General features: G+C 47.2%; 2 protein-coding genes across 2 annotated transcripts; both read left to right on the top strand.

Moving 5' to 3' along the window:
* Positions 1–2,225: 2,225 nt before the first annotated feature.
* On the top strand, positions 2,226–5,422 carry LOC310643902 (uncharacterized protein; the record flags this gene model as incomplete). Its single annotated transcript, XM_083368572.1, has 4 exons — positions 2,226–2,414; positions 3,530–3,737; positions 4,636–4,694; positions 5,175–5,422. Exons 1-4 carry the CDS (start codon positions 2,246–2,248, stop codon positions 5,420–5,422), a joined length of 684 nt encoding a protein of 227 aa, XP_083224698.1. The 5' UTR covers positions 2,226–2,245.
* Positions 5,423–16,882: 11,460 nt separating this feature from the next.
* Positions 16,883–20,956, top strand: LOC310644071 (6-pyruvoyl tetrahydrobiopterin synthase-like; the record flags this gene model as incomplete). The annotated part of the gene is made up of 6 exons (XM_083368834.1): positions 16,883–16,947; positions 17,579–17,652; positions 17,899–17,921; positions 19,254–19,310; positions 20,273–20,343; positions 20,541–20,956. 6 exons carry the CDS (start codon positions 16,883–16,885, stop codon positions 20,662–20,664), a joined length of 414 nt encoding a protein of 137 aa, XP_083224960.1. The 3' UTR covers positions 20,665–20,956.
* Between the last annotated feature and the right edge of the window lie 912 nt (positions 20,957–21,868).

The raw sequence follows: 21,868 nt of genomic DNA, 5'->3' as shown, positions 1-21,868 counted from the left end.
GGAGAGCAAATACTAATGACCCATCTCAAGGAACAGCTGGAAGGGGGTTAAATTTACCTCTGGGAAGAAATCACAGCTGGCTACTCTATGGCGTTTGGGAGGTGCTGTCCACCAAGCCGGCGGCCCACAGATTGAAGTCTGCCATAAGATTTGGGCTTTATCTTTGCATACTTCAAGGCCAAACCTGGTTTTAAGAAGGACAGGTTCCAACGTGCAGATGATCATTGATTGCCCGGCTGACACCCGACATTCATCCAGCCCACGCATGAGCTGCCATGACGTCATGGAAATTTCAAGCCAGTTCCAGTTTTCCTGCTGGAAACTATGGAATATTCATAAGCTGTGCAATATGTTTTTTTGCACAAGAGCAGTGCAGAGGGGGGAAAGAGAGCGAGAGAGGGAGAGAGAGAGATGAGCTAATGTGGAAACTGCAGTTCTTTGGCAGAGAATGTATTTTATCATCCCTGAGGAGGGGAGGAATGTTACAATCCTAAAACATTTACACCCTCCTGAAAGCCTCTGGCAACATCTCTTTACATTTAAGCTTGGATTGAAGTAAGATTTCCTTTTTAAAAAAGACAGTCCTTTATCTCTAGGCAACTGCTTGCAAATGCCACAGGTAGATTCACTCCCAGACAATGTACCAAAGTATCAATGATGGACTAAGGTTGTTTCCTTTACAAAAAAATTGTTAAATAAGTTTTTTACACATTAGAAACAGAATAAAAATGCAAATGAAAAAATGAGAAAGAAAAGAAAAGAAAAGAAGGAAGGAAGGAAGGAAGGAAGGAAGGAAGGAAGGATGGAAGGAAGGAAGGAAGGAGAGGGGGAGGGAGGGAGGGAGGGAAGGGAGGGGAGGGGAGGGGGAGGGGGAGGGGGAGGGGGAGGAAGGAAGGAAGGAAGGAAGGAAGGAAGGAAGGAAGGAAGGAAGGAAGGAAGGAAGGAAGGACGGTTCAATTTTCTTTACGGCACTTATAAATGCCTCTCTCTCTCTCTCTCTCTCTCTCTCTCTCTCTCATCCCTTCTTCTGCTATCCTAACCATCAGACCATAAATCCCAGGTTATTTATTTCTCTTTTCAACAAAAACTCCATACAGCATTTCCAATCACTGGCTAAGATTATTTCCGAAAGGCACCCCAACATTTGAAAACCAGCCTGGTCCAAACAACTTGGCTTTGTTGCAGCATCTTGGACCAGTCCGGTCTTCTGCACCGTGATACCTAGACTTCTGGGACAACGGCCGTCTTGGACCTGACGGGAGGTGGAGAGCAGACGAGTCTCCCATGCATGAAAGGAGACATGAAGCTGGCTGAGCCGTCCCTGTCCCGAAGGCCAAATGCTGCAAACAGAGTTTCCTGTGCAAATAACTTCTTGCACAATGACACATTCGCCTATTGTCTAGTTGCCTTTTAACCCAGATTATTTTATTGGAATTGCCTGATTCAAGGCATTTGAGGCCTTAGGGCTCCTTATCATGCATGAGTCTATTTTCTTCCCCCAATAATGATCGGTATGTGTGTCTTTAGCATGCCTGAAAGGGAAGCCTTCCGAATGATGGAATCTCGACCTGAAGAAATGCTGCTTGCCTTTCGCTTGAGGGAGGGGTAAGACTCGAAGCCCCCAAGGCAGTGAACTTTGCCTGTACCTGGCAAGGGCAGGGAGGGTTGCCTTTCCATAAAATGTGTGCACTGGGGGGGAGGGGGGTTGCTTCTACGGAATTCCTCCAGATGTTTGGCTGCCAGGCTCTCCTCTTTGGACACCCTCTGGCTACGTTCCTTGGCGAATATTCTCCACTTTCCTGGAGAGAGAGAGAGGCAAGGAAGGGCTGGATCCCCGATCCATCTATAGATCTTTCCCCTCTGCAGATGGAGACCCAGATACGATACGGAAAGCAAAATAGAAACTCTTGGAGGACAAGAGAGACAGCTGCTCTTCTCCTCTCCAAAGAAAGACCACGCCTGCCTGCGAGGCAATCTCAGTCCTCATCACCTCCCCACCCCCCGGCTTGGGGTCCCACACTCTCATAGGTCATGTGAGTTTCGTTCAGCAGCAGCCCAGCAGGAAGAGCACCCCAATGTGTCACCATCTGAAACCTCCCACTGGGGAGGGTGTGAGCGGGAAGGAATGTGCAACCTCCAGAGCATATAAGAGCTTGGCTGGTGGCCCGCCTGCCAGAGATCTCCAGTGCAGACCAGGTGGATCCCAGAGGAGCAGAGGAGGAAAAAGAAGGAGAAGACCTGGAAGATGGCTTGGCTCAAGCTCACCATGCCGCTCTTCCTCCTGGGGGCCCTGATGGTTTCGCCGGCTTACTTCCAACAGCCCCCTTGTGAGGTGGTCAGGAAGACGGTGCCACGAGGCTCCTTCCGGCTGGACGTGGAGCCTGACACCTATGCCCCTAATGACATCTATACAGGTATGTGGATATTCACGACTCACCTGGAGGATGCTCTACCTGTCTTGGCTTTGTTCTCGGGTGCGCAAAAGTTCTCCCGCCACATTTCAGCTCCCTGGATTAATATTTACCTTCTGGTTCCAGCAACTGCCCAGAGAATGAATAGAAGAATCGTTCCGGTTTTTTTTAAAAAAAGAATCTTTCCAGAATTTAGGGTGCCCCAGGTGGAGTTTGAGGCATGCAGTGACTCAACAACAGAGGGGAAGGAAATCACAAGGTGTCTTCCCAAAGGCATTGCCATTAATAGAATAATAGATTTAGAGGGGGCCTTGGAGGTCTACTAGCCCAACCCCCTCCTCATGCAGGAGACACCCCCCTTACCATTCCAGACAAAGGGCTGGCCAATCTTTTCTTAAAAGCTGCCAGGGATGGAGCACCCACAACTTCTGGAGGCCAGCTGTTCCACTGGTTAGTTGTTCTAACTGTCAGGAACATTAAATGGGGAATAGGAGAGGATCGCTCTTAGCAATGGCTCTCCAACAATGTTATTTGTAAATGGAGAAAATACAGGTGACCGACATTGCCGGTTTCTGGAGGTAAAGAAGAACAGCACCTGGTCTAGCAAGGTCTCTAGGTTTTCCTTGGCAAAAAAAATTAATCACTGGAGAGGCCAATTCAATGTTATATCAATTCCAAGGCAACTTTCTCCTTCAGAAGAGAGCGGTAACATAGGGATAATAATGGGAGGAAGGCTTCCGAATCATCGAGGCAGATGGGCTGGCTTATACCCCTTTTGCAGGACTGAACACCGAGGCCGGCTACAAAACATTCAGCCTGTTATGGGTTCACATGGGTGTTTTCCCCATTTCGCAACTCGCTCTTTAATGTTTTTCGCAACTCGCTCTTTAATGTCAGCCGCATTCAGTCGAAACGCAACCGGGATGGGCCCCACCTGGTGAGTCAGAGGCAGCCCACAGACAGCAACGCTGGGAATCCAAGCCCAGGTTGGGTTCTTTAGAGGCCTGGAATTTTCCTCCGGCATCTCAGCCTCCTCTCCCCCCCACACACGCACACCAAGGCGCATTTGCTTCTCCCCCCAAATAAACATCCCTCCTGTTTCCTCCTTTCCTTGGCAGTATCGATCACTGGGGCAGAGAAGGCCTCTTCGGTGATCTTACAAATTGTGGCTCCAGAGCACAACGATGGGGGGCTGTGGGAAGAGGAGAACTTGCTGGTCCGCTGCAGCCCCTACGAGAGCGTCCTGCAGAAAAACGTCTCGGGGTCCGGCGTCCGGGTACACTGGATTTCCTCCAGCAACCTCAACGTTGGGTCGGCAGAAATAAGGTGAGGTCCCCCGGATGGATGGCGAGGAGAGGAATCCCTCCAGGCAGCTGGCAACGTAGGCTTCAGCCCCTTAGCTGCTCTGCCTTTGAAAGAGTCGGGATTCACACAAATGCAGGCACACAGACACACGCACACAATTATTATTGTTTTTATCTGTGCCATAATCCTGTGAGGAAAGTTTGACTGAAAGATGGAAGTTCCAAGGGTCAACGTTAAAACACGGAGACCGATTTTTCATCCCCAAGTGCTAAGTAATAAAACTTCCACCTAGCAGGGAAGTATATCTTACAAGAGCAGAAGCTGAAGACAGACACTTCAGACTCTTCAGACTTTTTTTCAAGCTTCACAGGGCTGGCCATTTTGGTCATCAGCATCGCAAATAATCTACCTGGTGTTTTCCATCCAGATCCCTAGTAGGGATGGTGAACCCTTCCTTCCTTCCTTCCTTCCTTCCTTCCTTCCTTCCTTCCTTCCTTCCTTCCTTCCTTCCTTCCCCTCCTCCCCTTCCTCATTCCTATATCTCTCCTTCCTTCCATCTACCCACCCACCCACCCATCCATCCATCCAAGACCAGCTTATACCACCTGCCAGCTATGGAATTATTTCATTTTTCTCATGATCAATCAGCATCTCTATGCAGTGGCTCTGATCACCAGGAAATGTCTTGTATGAATCCTACAAATAGCCAAACATTGATTAGGATCAAGCTTGCTCTCCTAAACCATTTTGCCACATTCTGGTACCATGATCGGAAGCACAGATTGGAAATTGAAATTAAAGAGGGCTTCTTGCTTGCTTAAATTCTCTGCAAAAAAGAAATAAGGATTGACTTTCTACAGATCCAGCTTCTCTCCTTTTTCTCAATCATGTCCTTTTCTGCCTGTCTGTTTCCAAACAGAGCCTTTGTCACCTTTGCCAATGGAACCACCCTGATGCAGACCAGGACCCTGGCAAAAGGTAATTTCTGCAGGTTCCTGGGAAAAACGGCTTGGGAAAAATGTGGATATTTGCAATGACGGTTCGGTTCGGTTTGGGGGCGATTCAAAGCACTGAGCAAAGCTAGAATGAAATTCAGCGGCAGCAGGCCATCCAGGACGCCAGTTGTGAGCCGCATCCTGCCTCAAACTCTAGAGAGGTCAGGAGAGTAGACAAAATTTGTGCTGTGTGGCTGTCCTTCCCCAAGAAAGTTGGTGAGACAGGTGCATTTTTAGGGGACCATCAAAACAGTCAAGGTGGCAGGAGCAATTGTGCAACGGAAGCTCCAGAACACCTAAAAACCAGGTAGAGCTTCCATCTCACCTCAACCTGCCATCCCTCGTGAAGCGCTGGGAGGTTTCTAAAGATGTTTGGGTTGGCATCACAGGAACTACTGTAGGCCTCCCCGTTTCTCCACCGGCAAAAGGACTCGGCTAATCCTTCTTCCATTTTTCCTTCCAGAGGTGGTCAGCTCAATGTCCTCCTCCGTCTCCCGGCCAACCAGCAGCACCCACAAGCCAACTCTGCTGAGCAACCCTTCTGATGGCCACCGCCACCTCAACGCCACCACATTCCACCATAACGTGGCATCTTCCCACCAATCCACCAAAGGTCCCCACAGTTCAGTCTCTGGGACCCAGGCCAGCTCGCTCCTTCTCGCCATCCTGCAGCTTCTTTCCGTCTCTCTGGGATACAAGCTCCTAGCCTAAGCTCCGCCCCAGGTATTAGGAGCACCCTTCCGTTCTTGCCTACAACCAGAATTTGAGAACTGATGGACTGGTTTTCTTGGGAACCAAATCTCTCTCCTGCAAAATCCCCTTCCTTTCCTATCCCCCTCCCAATCTTGAACTCGGCGGCTGATTCCAGAACCGTTTCAGCATCTGTCCTGCCTCAATCCAAAGAGAAATCGTCCCACAGTAGAGTAATTAGGGGGGAAATCCAGCCTCAGTTGCGTTGGTCCTCTCTATGACTTCAAGACATAGCAATAAACTAAAAGGTCAACCATTTGCTGCCCCAATTCAGCTACCTGAGGCGGACTGTCAATTTACCTAACAGTAAGACCGTTCTGGGTCCAAAAGTGCTAAGATGCAACTGTTATTTTAAATAGATATTACTAACATCTAGGCAAAAATACTCTTTAAAAAGTAGACCCCCCCCCAAGAGCTTCCCCTTGCAAAGAGTGTTTCCACTCTCCATAGCAAGAAGAATTCCAGGGTTTGATGTGGGGGCCAGACGAGGGCACCGAAGCCCAGATAATCAGATTAAATGGGTGAAATCACTGTCACAAACTGGAATTGACATTATTCTCCCAAAGTGCTGCAAAGCTGCTGACCAAAGCATTCGTAACGGGCCAATCTGACCGCACAACCGCCCAAAAGCTTCTCCAGAATGGCTGTGCTTGACTGCCAACCGAAATACAGATTTGAAAAGTTCTCAGGCTAAATTGCCTCTTTTCATCTGTGGTCTGACCAACCATCTGGACTGCAGAGCGTTCACAACTGCGAGACTGGAAAGATTCCCCTTTTTTTTTACACCTTCTGCTATTTAAATCCCCTGCTGGTAAGGTATTCTCCTGTGTTAAAAAGAAAAAAAAAGTCTTTCCTTTTCTCCAAAAATAACTTGGGAGCTGCTGCTGCTACTATTACTACTCTGTGTCCGAAGAACTAACTGCCTTGAGAAAAATTAAATTTGGAGGCAGTAAGAAGAAACAGAAGAGAAGAAAGATTTCAGAAAATCAAAGTCCGAATTTTTAGTAGGGAGATGTTGGACTTCCAAAAGTTCTCTGTGTTTACTGATTTTTTTTCCTGTACATACTGTATCTTTGGGAAACGTATTTTGAAACTCCACTGTGCTTTCAAAAGCCAATAAAAATATATTCATAGGATCCGGTGCGACTGTGGTGTCTTGTGGTGGGGAAGTGATGGTATGACCACTTTCAGTCTGTAAGCCAGAGTTTCTCAGCTGTGGCAACTCAAAGATGTGTGGACTTCAACTCCCAGAATTCCCCAGCCAGCATTGGAGACAGATGGTTAGCCAGAACTTGGGGCCTTCTCTAGCTGAGCGTTGGGTCCTTCTAAGCTTAAGTTCTCATCTCATCCACAATCCGGTGCAATGTTTCTCAACTTTGCAACTCTTAAGATGTGTGGACTTCAACTCCCAGAATTCCCCAGCAAGCACGGCTGGCTGGGGAATTCTGGGAGTTGAAATCCACAGAGTTTACAATAGCCAAGGTTTGAAAACCCTGGCCTAGGCCTTGTTCCAACCTGAAGATCTCCGACTCTGTTGGCCTACATGAACCATCCTCTGATTTAGGAAAATTGTAACCCAAACATGCATACCTGGAGAACACACCTGGTTCCAAAAGTCCGACCAAACCAGTTGGTTAGAAAAGTCTGATTTCACCCACCTTGTAAATTTCTCGAGATCATGGGGGGAAAAAAAACAATCAGAACTACCAGATTCCACCACCACCCCATTTGAGTCATGTCTCCATTCAAATGCACAGAAATGGCTTTCAATGGCTTCTCTCCCCCTGAGGCTGCTCCCTGCTTTTTTGCTAATGACTCTGCAAGCCAGTTTCAGCCAGAACACCCAGCCTGGCCCACCCACTCATTGTTGACATGCATCTAATCTTGCTGAATAACAACCACATTTTATTGCCCGGCAGAACACGGGATCCATTTTAATGAAGGCTTCCATGCCGCAACAACCTGTTGGATGCAAATTAACCCCAAATGCCCTTGCTTTCATTTCAGCAGCTCGTCAATGAACAGGCAGCCCCTGGTTCTGCTCCAGAACACAAAGGGGCTTTTCTGCTTCTCTAAGTGAACCCTGGCATGGTTCATTTTAATTATCCCACTCTGTGTCCCTACAATATACTGTGCAATGACTGCAACAGCCACTACGTAGAACAGGGGTAGGCAACCTTGGCTCTTTTATGACTCGTGGACTTCAACTCCCAGAATTCCTGAGCCGGCTGGCTCAGGAATTCTGGGAGTTGAAGTCCACGAGTCATAAAAGAGCCAAGGTTGCCTACCCCGACGTAGAACAAACAGGCAGAAAACTAGCGGAACGCACCCATGAACACCAACTACCAGTCAGAAGACATGATGAAAAGGCTTTAATTTCACAACCTCTGGACAGACTTAATCATAGTTTTGACCATGGGTAACTAGGACCATCCCTAGACGAAACCAAGTCCAAAACCGCTGGGGAATTTCTAAAAGCCTAGCACTCTGGCCGTTTAGCCATCCATAGACATATAAACATAAACAATATCAATATATACCATGCAAAAGAGACACTCAACAAGCCAAAAAGGGAACAAAAAAACCAAGGCATCTGTCCACCAGCAATCAACACCCTAGATGAACATAAATTAACTCCAAGATTAACATCAGACCAACCATCAAATAACCAATTCCCCAGTCAAGAAGCTGCCAAACAAGTCAACAGTAAACAGCCCGGCCAAATAACCTGTCACCCAGCCATCAGTGACAGGACAAACCACTAGAATATAAGTGCAAATCCTCCACACTTCTAGGACTGATGATGTTACCTAGTTGGGTAGCGAAACATCTGCAGCAAAACCACCAAGCTCAGACAGCACCGAGGACCCCTAATTCTCCCGTCCTGTGCATTGTTTTCTTTGAAGCAACTGCCTTGATTTGGACAGCACCAGCATTGAATCCAGCATGCTTTAGGTCAGGGCTTCTCAAAGTTGGCCACTTTTAGAGGTCCCAGAATTCCCCAGCTTTTGCAAATGACAAGCCACTTCCTTTGTAGCAACTGATGTACTTGGCTGCACATTGAAGTTAATCTTTAAGTGGTTCCAAAGCCTCTTTCCAGACTAAGGGACTCCCACCTTTGACCATCTCCTGCCACAAAGCCTAACAATAACCCCTTCCCACAAACGGTCAATCACCTCCCCCACACATTTGTCCAATCAAGTTTTTAAAACTTTTAATAAAACTTTAAGTAAACAAAGACTTCGGGATTCCGAGAGTCTTTGAATGAAATGAGAAACGTTTTCTCTTTTTTGCTCCTAGTCTAATTTTGAAATTGTTCACTGGCTCAGATTTGTCTTTGTTCCTTTTTGACGGTTGTCGAAGGTCCACTCTGCAAAACATTGATAAGGTTTGCAAATAGGCTGAAAAATACACTTGGAAACAACAAAGGTAGAGTTTAGAGGAGATGCTTGATGGTTGGCTTCTAATTTTCGTAGAAAACTTTAGAGTGGCCAAGTCTGAAAAACACTGTGCTAGAGCTTATTTCCCATAATCCTTCAATCCCCTTTGGCCATGCTGGCTGGGGAATTCTGGGAAATGCCTTTCAACATGCCAGAAAGACACCTGATTGGACCAGGCTGTTTTGTTCTAAACTGGGTGAAAAGCAAGTCAGACGCATCTCGTTGGGGAGCCAAATTTACTCCTTCCGCTGCAAGATCCCTGCCAGAACAGCAGCAGCTGACTTGCCCCATAATATCATTTCATTTTGTCTGAAACACCCGTGTTTAATTTGGGAGGCCTTCGCTGTAGTCAGCTGGCTCCAATTAGTCACCCGCCAGCGAACTGAACATCAACAATGGTGGATTTTTCAAGCACCCCAGCATGAAGAACCCAAATGTGCAGCAGCCAAGATAACAAAACAGGAGCGTGCCTGTTTTTCCTGCCATGTTTTGTCGTTGGCACTTTGCTAGATAAATGTCTGCAGGCGCTAGAATTGAAGAAGCCACTTTTCAAAATGGCAATGAAACTGACACTAACCCCAGAAGAAACACCTGGTCCCAAAGAAAGCCTGCAAAGGACATCAGTGGTGAGGTTTGCACCAGCCTGCCCTTCTTTTCACTGCAGTTTTAGGATCCTGCGTTAGCGCTAATGCTGCTCCTTTCCTCCCCAGCTCTTCTCCCCCCCCCCCGATTTATATTTCTCCGTGTGTGAGCTCTCGTGAATGGGACTTTTTCCCAGAAAGCAAGACATAAATGTTTAAACCCTTCCTTTTCTATTTATAACATTCAGGCATGAATTATGGAAAGCCCTAAGAGGGCTGAGTTCTCGGCTTGGGGCACACAACAAGAATGGAGGCACCGAATCCAGTTAGCCAGGGGGGGTTGTGTATCTGAGATGGCAAAGAGTGCCTAAAGGGCAGAGAGGGCAAGAACCTGGAAGGGTTTGCCAGATGACTCAGAGATGGCTTCTCCAGGTGGGTCATCCCACCTCCTGCTTGGCTTCACCTGGTTGGTGAGTGGTCTGGCCCTTCCAGACTCCTCTGCCCCCTCGTGCTTCAAGATCTGCTGCCAATCCAGATCTTGCCGAGTGCAAAGCGGAAGCACCACCCCCCATTCTGGAAAGAAACATTACCAACCAGTCTTCATGAAGCAAACCATCCTAGTCTGGGTGCATCAGCTCAAGGGTGGGCAGACCCAGGAGGGCTCTTGTAAAAGAAGGGGTGGCTGCTTCCCGCCGCTTGACATCAAGGGGACGCAATTCCAGCAACTTCCTTTGGAGCAGAATTTGGGGAGGGGAGATGATGAGGCCAACAGCAGTTCAGAGAGGCAACGGCGTGGATGGAGGTCTTGTCGATGTGGTGGAGTCTGTGGGAGAAGGCGCATCGGTCTTTCTGCTTTAAGCATGGCTGCATTTGCACAACATGCCGGGATCCGCCTCCAGAATCAACTCAATTTCTCAGTGGGCCCACAAATGAACTGCATGCTTAATGACACAAAAGAAATGACAACAAGCAAGGTTAACAACAACCAATTAGTCTTTGTACACACTGTCCCTTCAAGGGAATTGGCTTATTGATTTGTTTTCTCTTAAGGAGAAGATGGACAGTAAGCTCCCATTGGTTTACCCAAGCAAGAGAAGGTGCTGGTGAACACAAGCTGAGTTTAAGCCGCATCCACATTAGTTGTGGTTCTATTGTGTGTGGCCCACCCTGGCTTTCTGCTCACAGAACAAAATCAGAGATGGTATGTTTGCAGCTCAAAGTTCCAACGAAGTGAGCAATTTCGGTTTTTGAGCAGAATAATGTCTAGAAGAGTTTCGGGAATGAAGCAACGTGGACAAGGAAGGAGTAAGTCATAAGTCCTAAGAAAGGGGAAAGAATGAGAAAGTCAAAATAGCCCCGCCTTGATTTCATTTAGTTGTAGGTGACGCAGAGAGAAACTTCAGCAGGCTACCAAGATTAGGCCATCCCTTCAAACCAGGAAAGGCCAAGGAACTGGCAGAGCAAGGATTCAGGAATCTCTCCTATACTGGGGCAAGGAAGCATAGCAGAGTTTTGAACACCTAGCCAAGTTTCTCTTGGCCTCATTTATATACAACCGAATCGAGGCGGGGTTATGAGGAGTTTCTTTCTCCCGCATCTCAAGTTTGTGAGCTCTTGTTCCAATTTTGGTCACCACAATATAAAAAAGATGTTGAGACTCTAGAAAAAGCGCAGAGAAGAGCAACAAGAATGACTAGGGGCTGGAGGCTAAAATATACAAAGGACAGTTGCTGGAATCGGCTTTATCTAGTCTAGTGAAAAGAAGGACTAAGGCTGACTGATAGCAGTGTTACGATATCTCAGGGGCTACCACTAAGAAGGTAGAGTCACCCTATTCTCCAAAGCGCCTGAAGGCAGGACAAGAAGCAAGGGATGGAAACTAATCAAGGAGAGAAGCAACCTGGAATTAAGGAGAAACTTCCTAACAGTGAGGACAATTAATCAGTAGGACTGCTTGCCTTCAGAAGTTGTGGGTGCTCCATCACCGAAGGTTTTTAGGAGATTGGACAAGCATTTGTCTGAAATAGTATAGGATTTCCTGCCTGAACAGGAGGTTGGACTAGAACACAGGTCTGCCGCATGCGGCTCTTTCAGCCATCTCCTGCGGCTCCCAGTCCTCTGCCATGTGCAGTGCAAAAACAAAAAAAAGTGTGACTAAAAAAGTTCAACCAATCAATTCAAATATGCAGGGTAGGTGCATATCTTGCCTTGGCTCCACTCTTCAGACAAACCCTGTTCTGCGCATGCGTGCATGTATGCGCATGCGCACACATTTTTTGCGGCTCCCAGTTTTTCCTTTTGTGAGGGAACCGGTTCCGAGTGGCTCTTTCACTGTTTCAGGTTGCTGACCCCTGGACTAGAAGATCTCCAAGGTCCCTTCTGACTCTGTTATTCTATGTTCCATATTCTAATTCTCCCTCGACTGATTCCCTCCATCCTTTCCTGTCTCCAAAGTCAGCTCAACACGGGACCTGTAATCATGTCAAGATACACAGGGATTCTCCCAGCTTTTTGTTGTTGTTTTTTGGTAACTGCTCCTTGTAGTTCTGCAGAGATGCCTCCTTCAAAGCGGCCCCATGGTAGGCAGGGGTTGTGCAGGCTCAACAGCGATGCCCGCCCCCTCCCCCAATCTGCAAGGCATGCATTCAAGCAAGGCTCATCTCCACCACTGCCAGTTTGTGCCAATATAAAATTCACTGCTGCCAGATGGAAATGGGGAGGGGGTTCATTGCTGCTTTTTAATCCAGAGGAAACTGCTCGATTTCAGGCATGGCTGGGTGAAGATCCCCACCCCTTCGAGCCAAAGGAGTAAATGAATGAACGAATTTCCCTCCAGAGATTCCGCCTCTTTCTCACAACAGGGAGTGTGACCAGAAAGGTAAACAGCTAAGCCGTATTGCAAAATCTAGGTCAACACCAACACACACAGCGCCCCTACACTGACTAGATCCCGGGGATTGCCAGCTGCCAATTCTCCTCCTTTGCTGTTTCTCCTCCTTGCTCAATTCCCTCTCTCGTGTTGCTCAAACGCTGCTTCAAAGGCACCCTCCCTCCACTGCTCATCCTCCCATCATGAAGATCTCTCTCTCTCTCTTTTCTTTCTCTCCCCCCACCCCCCCAGCAATCACTCCTAACCCAAGAAACACACATCGCTGGATTCAGCCGGCTTGCAATACGCTCCCTAGCTGGGAAGAAGAAATGGGGACTCTCACGAGTTGGCCTTCAGCCAAGCTCAAAAGTCTAGTAGTTTCACCTGAGCGTTTATATTCTGGGTGTGCATCCGCAAAATGACTGTAGACACTATATAGTCTTTAATCAACGGGGGGTTTAGGTCCTGTTTCCAAGTGTTTGGGCAAATGGTGCCTTCAGTTTTAACTTCAACTTGGAATTGAGGGGGACTGTTGCCTCTGATGGTCGGGAGATCTTCATCCAGGACTTGGAGTGGGACTAGTCTGGTTGCCCAGCACGTCCTTCTTTCTCCATGAGCACCGTGGGCTCTTCTGCTTTTCCAAGCATTTGACTTTCCTTGGTAGGCAAGACAGAGCTCTCTATCCGCCCTTCTATTTTTTATCTGGTGTCTACACGGGAAGGGTCTATGGACGACACCTGGATGCCCATGTTCCACCCCAACCCAGTCTCTCTACTGGGAGGGATTTTTATAGGCAGATTTTGGAGGCCTGATTAGGGCCAACTTGAAACAGGGATGGAAAGTTATTGTGTTCCCAGCTAGGAGGTTTTTCAGTAAATTAAAAAAAAAAAACCAGAAACACTTAAAATTAAACAATGAGAATTCAAAAGCCACAAAGCAATCTACTTTTTAAAAAGTATTCACCTATAGGACTTAAAAAAAAAAGCTGAATACCCAGAGCTGAGTAAGAACTTATGAGGGGCAACCAAAATGCTTCATGGCATTTGAGAGAGCAGAGATTTTAAAAACAGGTTTTTAACCGTCCTGCTGTCCAATACTGCACAATCCACCATATCCTCGGCCGCATAAATCTTATTAGCACTCATGACATTTCTTGTATTCTAAATAATTTTCTCTGATGGGCAGCCATATAAATATGATTAATAAATAAAGTTCAAATTGTAACAAGGGCAGGGAAAAAAACAACCCCAGTGAAATTCTTGTGGAAAGTCCCTGGAACAGATCAATGGTTATTTTGTAAGATTCTACGTTCTCTGGCCAAAGAAGACCCAATCGTCGGATCCTGGCCATTTGCAGAATCATTATTCCCAATTATTCTACAGACCACCCTTTCCAGTTCTAGTCCCTGATGGTTTTGATATCTGCCTTCCTTGGTTCCTTAAAAATGCAAACGCACCTGTGTCGTTTATTTCCCAGTCTCCTTTGGCTACTCTCTGAAGACCTTTGTTCTCTGTGGAGAAAGGAGAGGTAAAGGTGAGCTCCCGGCAAGCTTAAATTGGTCATCTCCCACCTGGAACTCTTCTCAGATTCTAGTCCTCCAGCTGATGTTGAAGATGGTTATCATGGTTAGCATTATGAATTCCTCTCCTCGGAAAACTGGCTGAGATGGAAAAGATAGAAACCGCAATGTGGCGAGGAACTCCCCAACTGATGACCGCACAAAAGGTCAACATGTTGTTGTGAGTGTGATGGTCTTGATGGGCCTCCACGGGCACCCTTGAGCCCAAAGAGGTCCTCCCTGAAACGTTCAAGAGCCACCTGCTTGCAACCCAGACAGAAAACAGGGAGGTGATGGGGCCAAAAGGCTGGTCACAATTTTGCTTCCTTCTCCTAAAGTGCTCCGAGCTGTGGGGTGGTTCCCAGGCTGGATTTGATGTGTCCCCCAAAGCCCACCCATCCTCAACTCACATTTCAGTCCTGCCCCAAAGGAGAGCCTGTTCTGAGCAGGGACCCCTGTCGTCGGCATATCGCTAGCCAGGACCAGGCAGCCCTACCACACCAGAACGGCTGATGATCACTGTTCTCGTAAGTCACACAGGGATTCTGAAACAGCATTGGACTTTATATGTATGAATATATATTTATGAAATAAAATGAAAATATAGGGAAACAGGGCAGGAAAAACAGGGAAAGAAGTGAGGGGGAAAGGGGGGGAGGAGAAAAAAAAGCATTAACTTCCAACTCTTTTCAGTGCAGTAGAATAAAAGCAGTCAAATTATCACTTTGACTGTTTACTTCCGCATACTTACTATAGACCACTAGCTATCCCTGTAACAACAATCTAATCAGCAAATACCAAAGTCATAATTGCATTTTTTCCCTGCCTCCATCATGAAGTCCAGAAGGAGATCCCATGCAGATACAAAGCTGGACATGTCCTTTTCACTTGCCCATCTCTGCTGATTCCTTCACTTTTTCCATCCGTTTGTCCTTTGTCGGACTGAAGGCGTTCTGAATGAGAGATTCTGGTCTTCCCAGGACCGCAAAGACCTTCGCAAGGCCAACCCTGATCAAAAGGCGACGAAGTTCAAGAAAGTGGGGGGGGGAGTTCCCCCCCTTTCTGATGACACAGTTTATTTTTCCAAGTGATCATTATGCCATAAGTGTAAAAATGCCCGTTTGACTGCAGCAAACCTACGTTTTTCAACAGAAGTGGGGGCTGAGATTGTCCTTTGTAAAGAAAACATGTGGCTGTGCTTCCAGGTTGGTCACAAGGCTGGGAACCAAGGGGTGCATGAGTGGGACTTGAGGACATCTTGTGCACCATGAACGCCAAATAGGCATCACATTGAGAGAAGGAGGAAATATTAAGGAGATTGTTTGGGGAGGTCTCAGAAACAAGCTACCAAATCTGTGCTTGGCCCTGTAGACCAGGCATGACAAACTGCCAGCCCACAGGCCAGAGGCGTCACGCCGAAACTACACCCACCCCATTGCCGGCAATGGGGAAAAAGTCGTGTGATGTCGCAAGTTTGACATGCCTGCTGTACACTATCCACATGTTCTTGTCTGGCCAACAATGATCCAGAGCTTCAGCACAGACAGAATGAACTTTGCCATGCCTGAGGAAAAGACAACCTAAGGGACTCTCAACCTGTCACCATAGGCAGAACTGAAACTTCAAGGCGCATTATTTCCATCTCCAACACCTTGGTGTCCCCAATCTGTTGCTTGAGGAAACTGCACAATGGTAGGACCAGTCCAGTTCTCTTCCAGCCGTGGTGGGCCCAAGGGTTAGAATGCAGTATTGCAGGCTAATTCTGCTTACTGCCAGGAGTTCGATCCTGACCAGCTCCAAGTTGAGTCAGCCTTTCATCCTTACGAGATTGGTAAAATTGTTGGGAGCAATATGGTGACTCTATAAACCATCCAGAGAGTGCTGTGAAGCATGATGAAATGGTACATAAGCCTGAGTGCTACTGTTATCGCTACCGATTCCTTTCAGGTTTAAAGGATACTCTCTGTCACTTCTTCTAGGCCATTTTGCTAACAATACCACAAGAAACCCTTAGACTAAAGGAGAATGGTTTTTCCAACTCAAAACTAGCTCAGATCTAATTGAGCAGTCTCTTTGAACTAACTAGGTTCCTCCGTGCATTTCCTGCAGCTGGTAGCACCTGGCATTCTTCACCAGATGAAGCTTTCTCCAGAGAGATTACGGACTGGGATTCTTTCCAAGTCCAATACTGGGTGCCTGAGATATGGACAAACTATTCATCTGAGTGAGAAATGTTGAAGAGTAGTTTTCCTCCCTCCAAGTTTGAAAAGGAACACTCAGTTGGTTTTCCTATGTTCTTGTTGCCTAGGAAACTGCAAAACACTATTAAGAATTTTGCATAGCCTAACCCTTTCCTCACTACAGAAAATAAATTCACATATACTGATCTAATGTAAAGCTGATTTTATAAACTCTCCATACAAAGCAATGAAGACCTGTTGAGAATAATAAAAAAAACCCTCATCCAATGTCCCATCTAAACATTCATATTCATCTGTTGGTATTACTAGCATAATAAACGAATTCTTTGTGCACAAGTACACGTTCAGAATACTCCGACGGCACCAAGGTGCGTGATCCTATTTGAGAAGGAAGCCCTTTACTTCATCCAGAAACCCAAGCACCGTCTCCTCTTCCAAACATTTCAGCCTAAAGTTGAGCCAAGCGGGGCATCTCAAACGCTTCACGGTGAACCAAGCCTGTTATGCAACGGGAATTCAGCCAAACTCGCCTTGCCTTTGGTGAGCCTTAGCTAATTCCCAAATTTAAGATAAGTATTGTATCTCGCTTAGCGGTCAGAGATAAGGAGATAGGGTGAATTAACTCCTGGATGTGGGGAAGGCATAAGGAGGGGGTCACGCTCCTTAGACCGGTTCTTTTTGCATTCAGATGTGGTCACATGAGGGCTTGGTGGGGTTATTTAACCAGCCCCTGGGCAGAGCTTCTCCTACGAGCTGGGCTCCTGAAAGGAATATGGAGGACAAGATCGTTTTCCTATCCCGCACTACAACTTTTGCAGCCGCCCACAAACTGAACAGGTAAGGGTTGCCGAGAGACCCACAGGAGGGTGTGGGGAAGGGGAATCTGAACCTTGAGAAGATAGTAGGTAGGCTACTTTGGGCTTGGTTGCTCAGCCACAGTCCGAACTGGCCAACGCTGGACTTGGGTGAAGAGCCACTGCAGGGATGAAAGGCAAACCTCAACCAACCTTGTATCAAAGGGCAACTAATGAGAACATAGAAGAGTTAGGGTCTTCTTCTCCACCCCTCTGCCCGCGGCAGGAGATCCTATACCGTTTATGTTTAAATATCTCCTTCACACACTTCAGAGAAGTGCTGCACGTGCCCGTTCACTCCATAAAAGCTAAAGGGCTTTACAACCCATGCTTCCCCTTGCCTTTCTCCCCCACTTCCTGCCAGGGCTACCGCACATCTATGCGAAATATATATCTGGAAATATAATTGGCTGGCAGGGAGGAGAGAAGAAGGTGGAATTTCAGATAATTCAGCCAATTATGTTTCCAGAAACTGACGATCTCCAGTACTTAAAAGGTATGCAGGCTAGGCTTTGGGATCAGCTGCTAGGATGAGATCCCTCCCTGCAAAAATACCTTCTCTCTCTCTACTGAAACATGGTTACTCTTTTCTCCTCCACCCGACTGTCTTTCAGCAAACATCTGAGCAAAGATGAAAACAGGATCACCTTTGGGAAATGCAATCACAGCCACGGACACAACTATAAAGGTGCTGGGTGTGGTTGAGGACCAGGGCAGAGGACAGCTTGGCTTTGGGGGGGGGGGGGGAATGAATCCCTGAATCCGTTTCCCTGGCGGGGAGGAGACAGCCAGGCTTGGAAAGGTGGCCATTCCTTGGTTAATCTCTTGCTATCACCTGTTTCTTCAACCTTTGCTTCCACCTTGAGGGAGAGAAGCGGGATTGCAGCTAATGACTTAACTGTACTTTCTCTTCTCTTCCTTCTCGGCCACACAGTGACGGTCACTATACGTGGGAAGGTGAGTTAACATCTTTATATTTCTCCACCCTGTGGGAATGCAAGGCTTAAGAACAGGGAGGAGCTGGGCAAGGCTCCATTTCATCGGTTTGGCTCCGGTGTCTTTTGGATCAGCCCTTTTTCCAAGTCTGTTCTCATTTGTACGTCTCAGATTAGAATTTCCACCACTTCATTCAGTTTTCCAGTTTCAGCTTTTTGGCCATCGGAAATCTCGCCCCCTCCCCCCAATGCTGAGCACTGAGGAAGTTTTCATTATTATTATTTTTTCTAAAAACCCAGCATCCAGTGGTACGTGGCAGCGGCCTATGGGGGTTCTGCCCTGCCCTCTCTTCTGGATGCTCCTGGGGTGGCATAGAAAAAAACATAAGAGTCAGAGGGGACCTTGGAGGTCTTCTAGTCCATCCCCTTGCTCGAGCAGGAGAGTCGGTATCATTTCAGACAAATGGCCGTCCAGCCTCTTTTTGAAAGCCTTCCGGTGATGGAGCAACCACCCCTTCTTAAGGCAAGCTATTCCATTTGTTGACTGCTCTCACCGTTAAGGAATTTTCTCCTTAGTTCTAGGTTGCTTTTCTCCTTGGTTAGTTTCCAAACACCGTTTATTGTGTTTTGGTGTTTTGAAAAATAGTTTGATCCCGTTTTTGTAGGAGCCTCTCAAATACTGGAACAGTGCTATCATGTCCCTCCATGTCCTTCTTTTCACTCGATTAGACGCACACAATTCCTGTACGTTTTAGCCTCCAGCCCCCCCCCCATCATTTTTACTGCTCTTCTCTGGCCCTGAGAAACCTTTTGCAATAACTCAAATGTTTCTATGTTTTTTGTTAGCCAACTAGTTATTCCACTCATTTTCCCACTTGCATCATCATCATAGCAGAGGAAGCATGTCTGAAGGATTGAAGGGGTTCCTCTACTTTCTCATTAGGGGGAGAAAAGAAAAAGCTATCCCAAGTGGGAGAAAGGAACTCCCCCCCCCCATATAAGTGAGGACCTGACAGGCGCCACCGAGCTGAAGATGCACAAGGAAGGCGGGAATAAAAAGGAAAGAGAGACGTCTACGGAGATTTTCAGTCATCCAGGTTACAGTTATCCCACAGATGCTTTTTCAAGAGGCAACGGGACACTCGTGGAAAGACATCTTTGGGAAAGAGAGCTAGGGAGAAGGCAGGGCCAGCCGCGTGGCTGGGATGCAGTCCCCGTGTGGAGGCTCGCAGCCTCTGAAAGAGGCTAGCCTCCCTGCATGTGGTGTGGTTCCTGGAGAGTTGGCTGTTGTGCATTTTGGTTTCCCCGTGTGTCTTTTTCTGTCTGTTAAAAGGAAAAAAACTTTCCCCTGCAGATCGACCCCATCAGTGGCATGCTCATGAACGTTTACAAACTACACGAATACATGGAGGTACTTCATTTGCGTCTCGCATTTATTATTTTTACAAATATGTCAGCGAATATATCCAATCCAGCTCCCTCCTCCTGTTTTTCCCCACAACAGCCCTGTGAGGTAAGTTGGGCTGAAAGAGAGGGACTGGCCCCAAAGTCAGCCAGCCGGCTTTCAGGGCTTGGGCAGGACCTGAACTCATGATCGCCCGCTTTCATACCTGGTGCTTTAAACCCTACACTAAAAAGGTTCTAGGGGGGAATAAAACCTGCCAGCCTGCTTCTGTGGAAAGCATTTGCTAAGGGGGGAAAGGAGGGGAGGGGGCCCGATTCACCTGGGTTGCAGGAGCATCCACTTCATTTCCTGGGAAAAACATGGCTTAAAAAAGAGTCGGCTTTTTGGAAATCAATGGGCAAAACATGAATCCGACAGCCAGGGTTCTGTTTTTCTCCTGTCCCCATCTACGGATAGTCCTCGACTTACAAAACTTCATTTAGTGGCCATTCAAAGTTACAAGAGCACTAAAAAAAGTGACTTAGGACCAATTTTCACAGTGACAACTTTTGCAGCATCCCCACGATCACGTGAACAAAATCCGGACGCTGGGTAACCGGTTCGTATTTACGACGGTCACAGTGAGGCAAGGTCACGTGATCCCCTTTGGCGACCTTCTGACAAGCAAAGTCAATGGGCGAGCCAGATTCACAGAACAACCGGGTTACTAACTTACCACCTGCAGGGATTCAGCTTAACACCTGTGGCAGGGAAAGTCGTAAAATGGGGCAAAACTCATTTAACAGAGGTCTCAACAACAGAAATGTTGGGCTGCATTGTGGTTGAGGACTACCTGTGTTAATGTTCTGGGCCTAATATATTTATTTTTAATCTCAGGCGTATCCTTTTCAGTCCCCAATGCCTCTGAACATAGAACATTTCCATCTTGGGGAAAACAGAACGTCACCTGTTTATGCTTCTGTCCTCAGATGGCCATCACTGAGCCTCTTGATCACAAGAACCTGGACGAGGACGTGGATTACTTTGCCAACGTTACAAGGTAGGAGCTGGAGCTCAGGAAATGGAACGGGCGCCACCCACTCACGTGTCCGCGGGGTGCCATCTTTGGGAACGACGGAGCTGATCTCCGTGGCCAAACAGCAACAGGAGGGACATCGAGCAACCGAGAGTTACAAGCGCTTCTCCAGAATAGCTTCTGACCTCCCTTTTCTCCTCCATCCTTCTGCTCCTCCACAGCTCAACAGAGAATTTAGCCATGTACATCTGGAACAGCCTGGAAAAAATCCTTCCCGCGGGTTGCCTCTACAAAGTGAAGATCTACGAGTCGGAGAGAAACTTTGTTGTTTTTAAGGGCAACTAAAAGCCCCTCTCGCGAATGAAAGTCGGGGAGCACAGGTGAGAATTCCTTCCAGGGCTGTTTCTAAATTTGTTGGTGCTCTCCGAGCTTGGTGGCTTTCTTGCAGATGTTTCATTACCTGGCTAAGTAGCATCATCCGTGCAAGGCAGTGTGGAGTTTGCTCCATTTATATACAGTAACTTACCCTGCCGGTTTGGGTAGGTGTTTGGTTTTCTCCTGGGTAGTTACGGTATCCTTCTGTTTGTCTGGAGTTAATCTCCGCTTATCTAGGAGTCAGTTGCTGGAGATGATGTGACCTTGTCTGTTTCCTTCTCAGCTTTTTCACTGTCTGTTTTGAATGGGGTGTAAATGTGCTTTATCTCTATGTGTCTATTAGTGACTGATTAAGGCTTTTCTGTCTGACAGTCTGGCAACCCCGAGAAGACCCCGCCAAGGTTAACCTCAACTGCTGCAAGGAACTATAATAGCTGCTTTTGCTAAGGCGCATCTGTACATATGCGTCTCATGCTCGATGGCTGGGTGCCGAGCGTTTGGACCTAGCAGGCTACAAAGCATGGGGCATGGGAAAGTGAAATGTCCCTCATCTTTGGAAGGTTCTGAAACAAATCTTCTTTTAAGATGCCTGTCCCGCACATTTAACTGGGCAGTCTTATAATGCCAGGATTATTAGCATAATAGCTTGATGGGCCAGAGGATTTTTTTGCTCAGGGTTATTGAATAAACAAAACTGAACACCAACCATTTAAAGGGCAATGAAGCTTGAATTCCAAAGGAGCTGGGCAGTCAGTCAGTCAGTCAATTAGAACAGAGCTGGAAGGGACCTTGGAGGTCTTCTAGTCCAACCCCCTGCTCAAGCAGGAGATCCTATACCATTTCAGACAGGTGGCTGTCCAATCTCTTCTTAAAAACCTCCAGGGACGAAGCACCCACAATTTCTAAAGCCAAGTCTTTCCACTGGTTAATTGTCCTCTGTTAGGAAGTTTCTCCTTGTTTCTCACCTTGATTAGCTTCCATCCTTTGTTTCTTGTCTTGCCTTCTGGTGCTTTGGAAAATAAGATGACCCCTATTCTTTGTGGAAGCCCCTCAAATACTGGAATATTGCTATCATGTCAATGCTAGTCCCTTCTTTTCTCTAGACTAGGCAGGAAGGGGGGGGACTATTGGGCTTAATGCCAAAAGACCACTTCCCCAGCATTTCTGCAGGTTC

This window comes from Vipera ursinii (assembly GCF_947247035.1).
Source record: "Vipera ursinii genome assembly, chromosome: 8".
Lineage (NCBI taxonomy): Eukaryota > Metazoa > Chordata > Lepidosauria > Squamata > Viperidae > Vipera > Vipera ursinii.
Note: the sequence above shows the minus strand (reverse complement) of the source record. Positions and strands in the feature narration are given on the sequence as shown.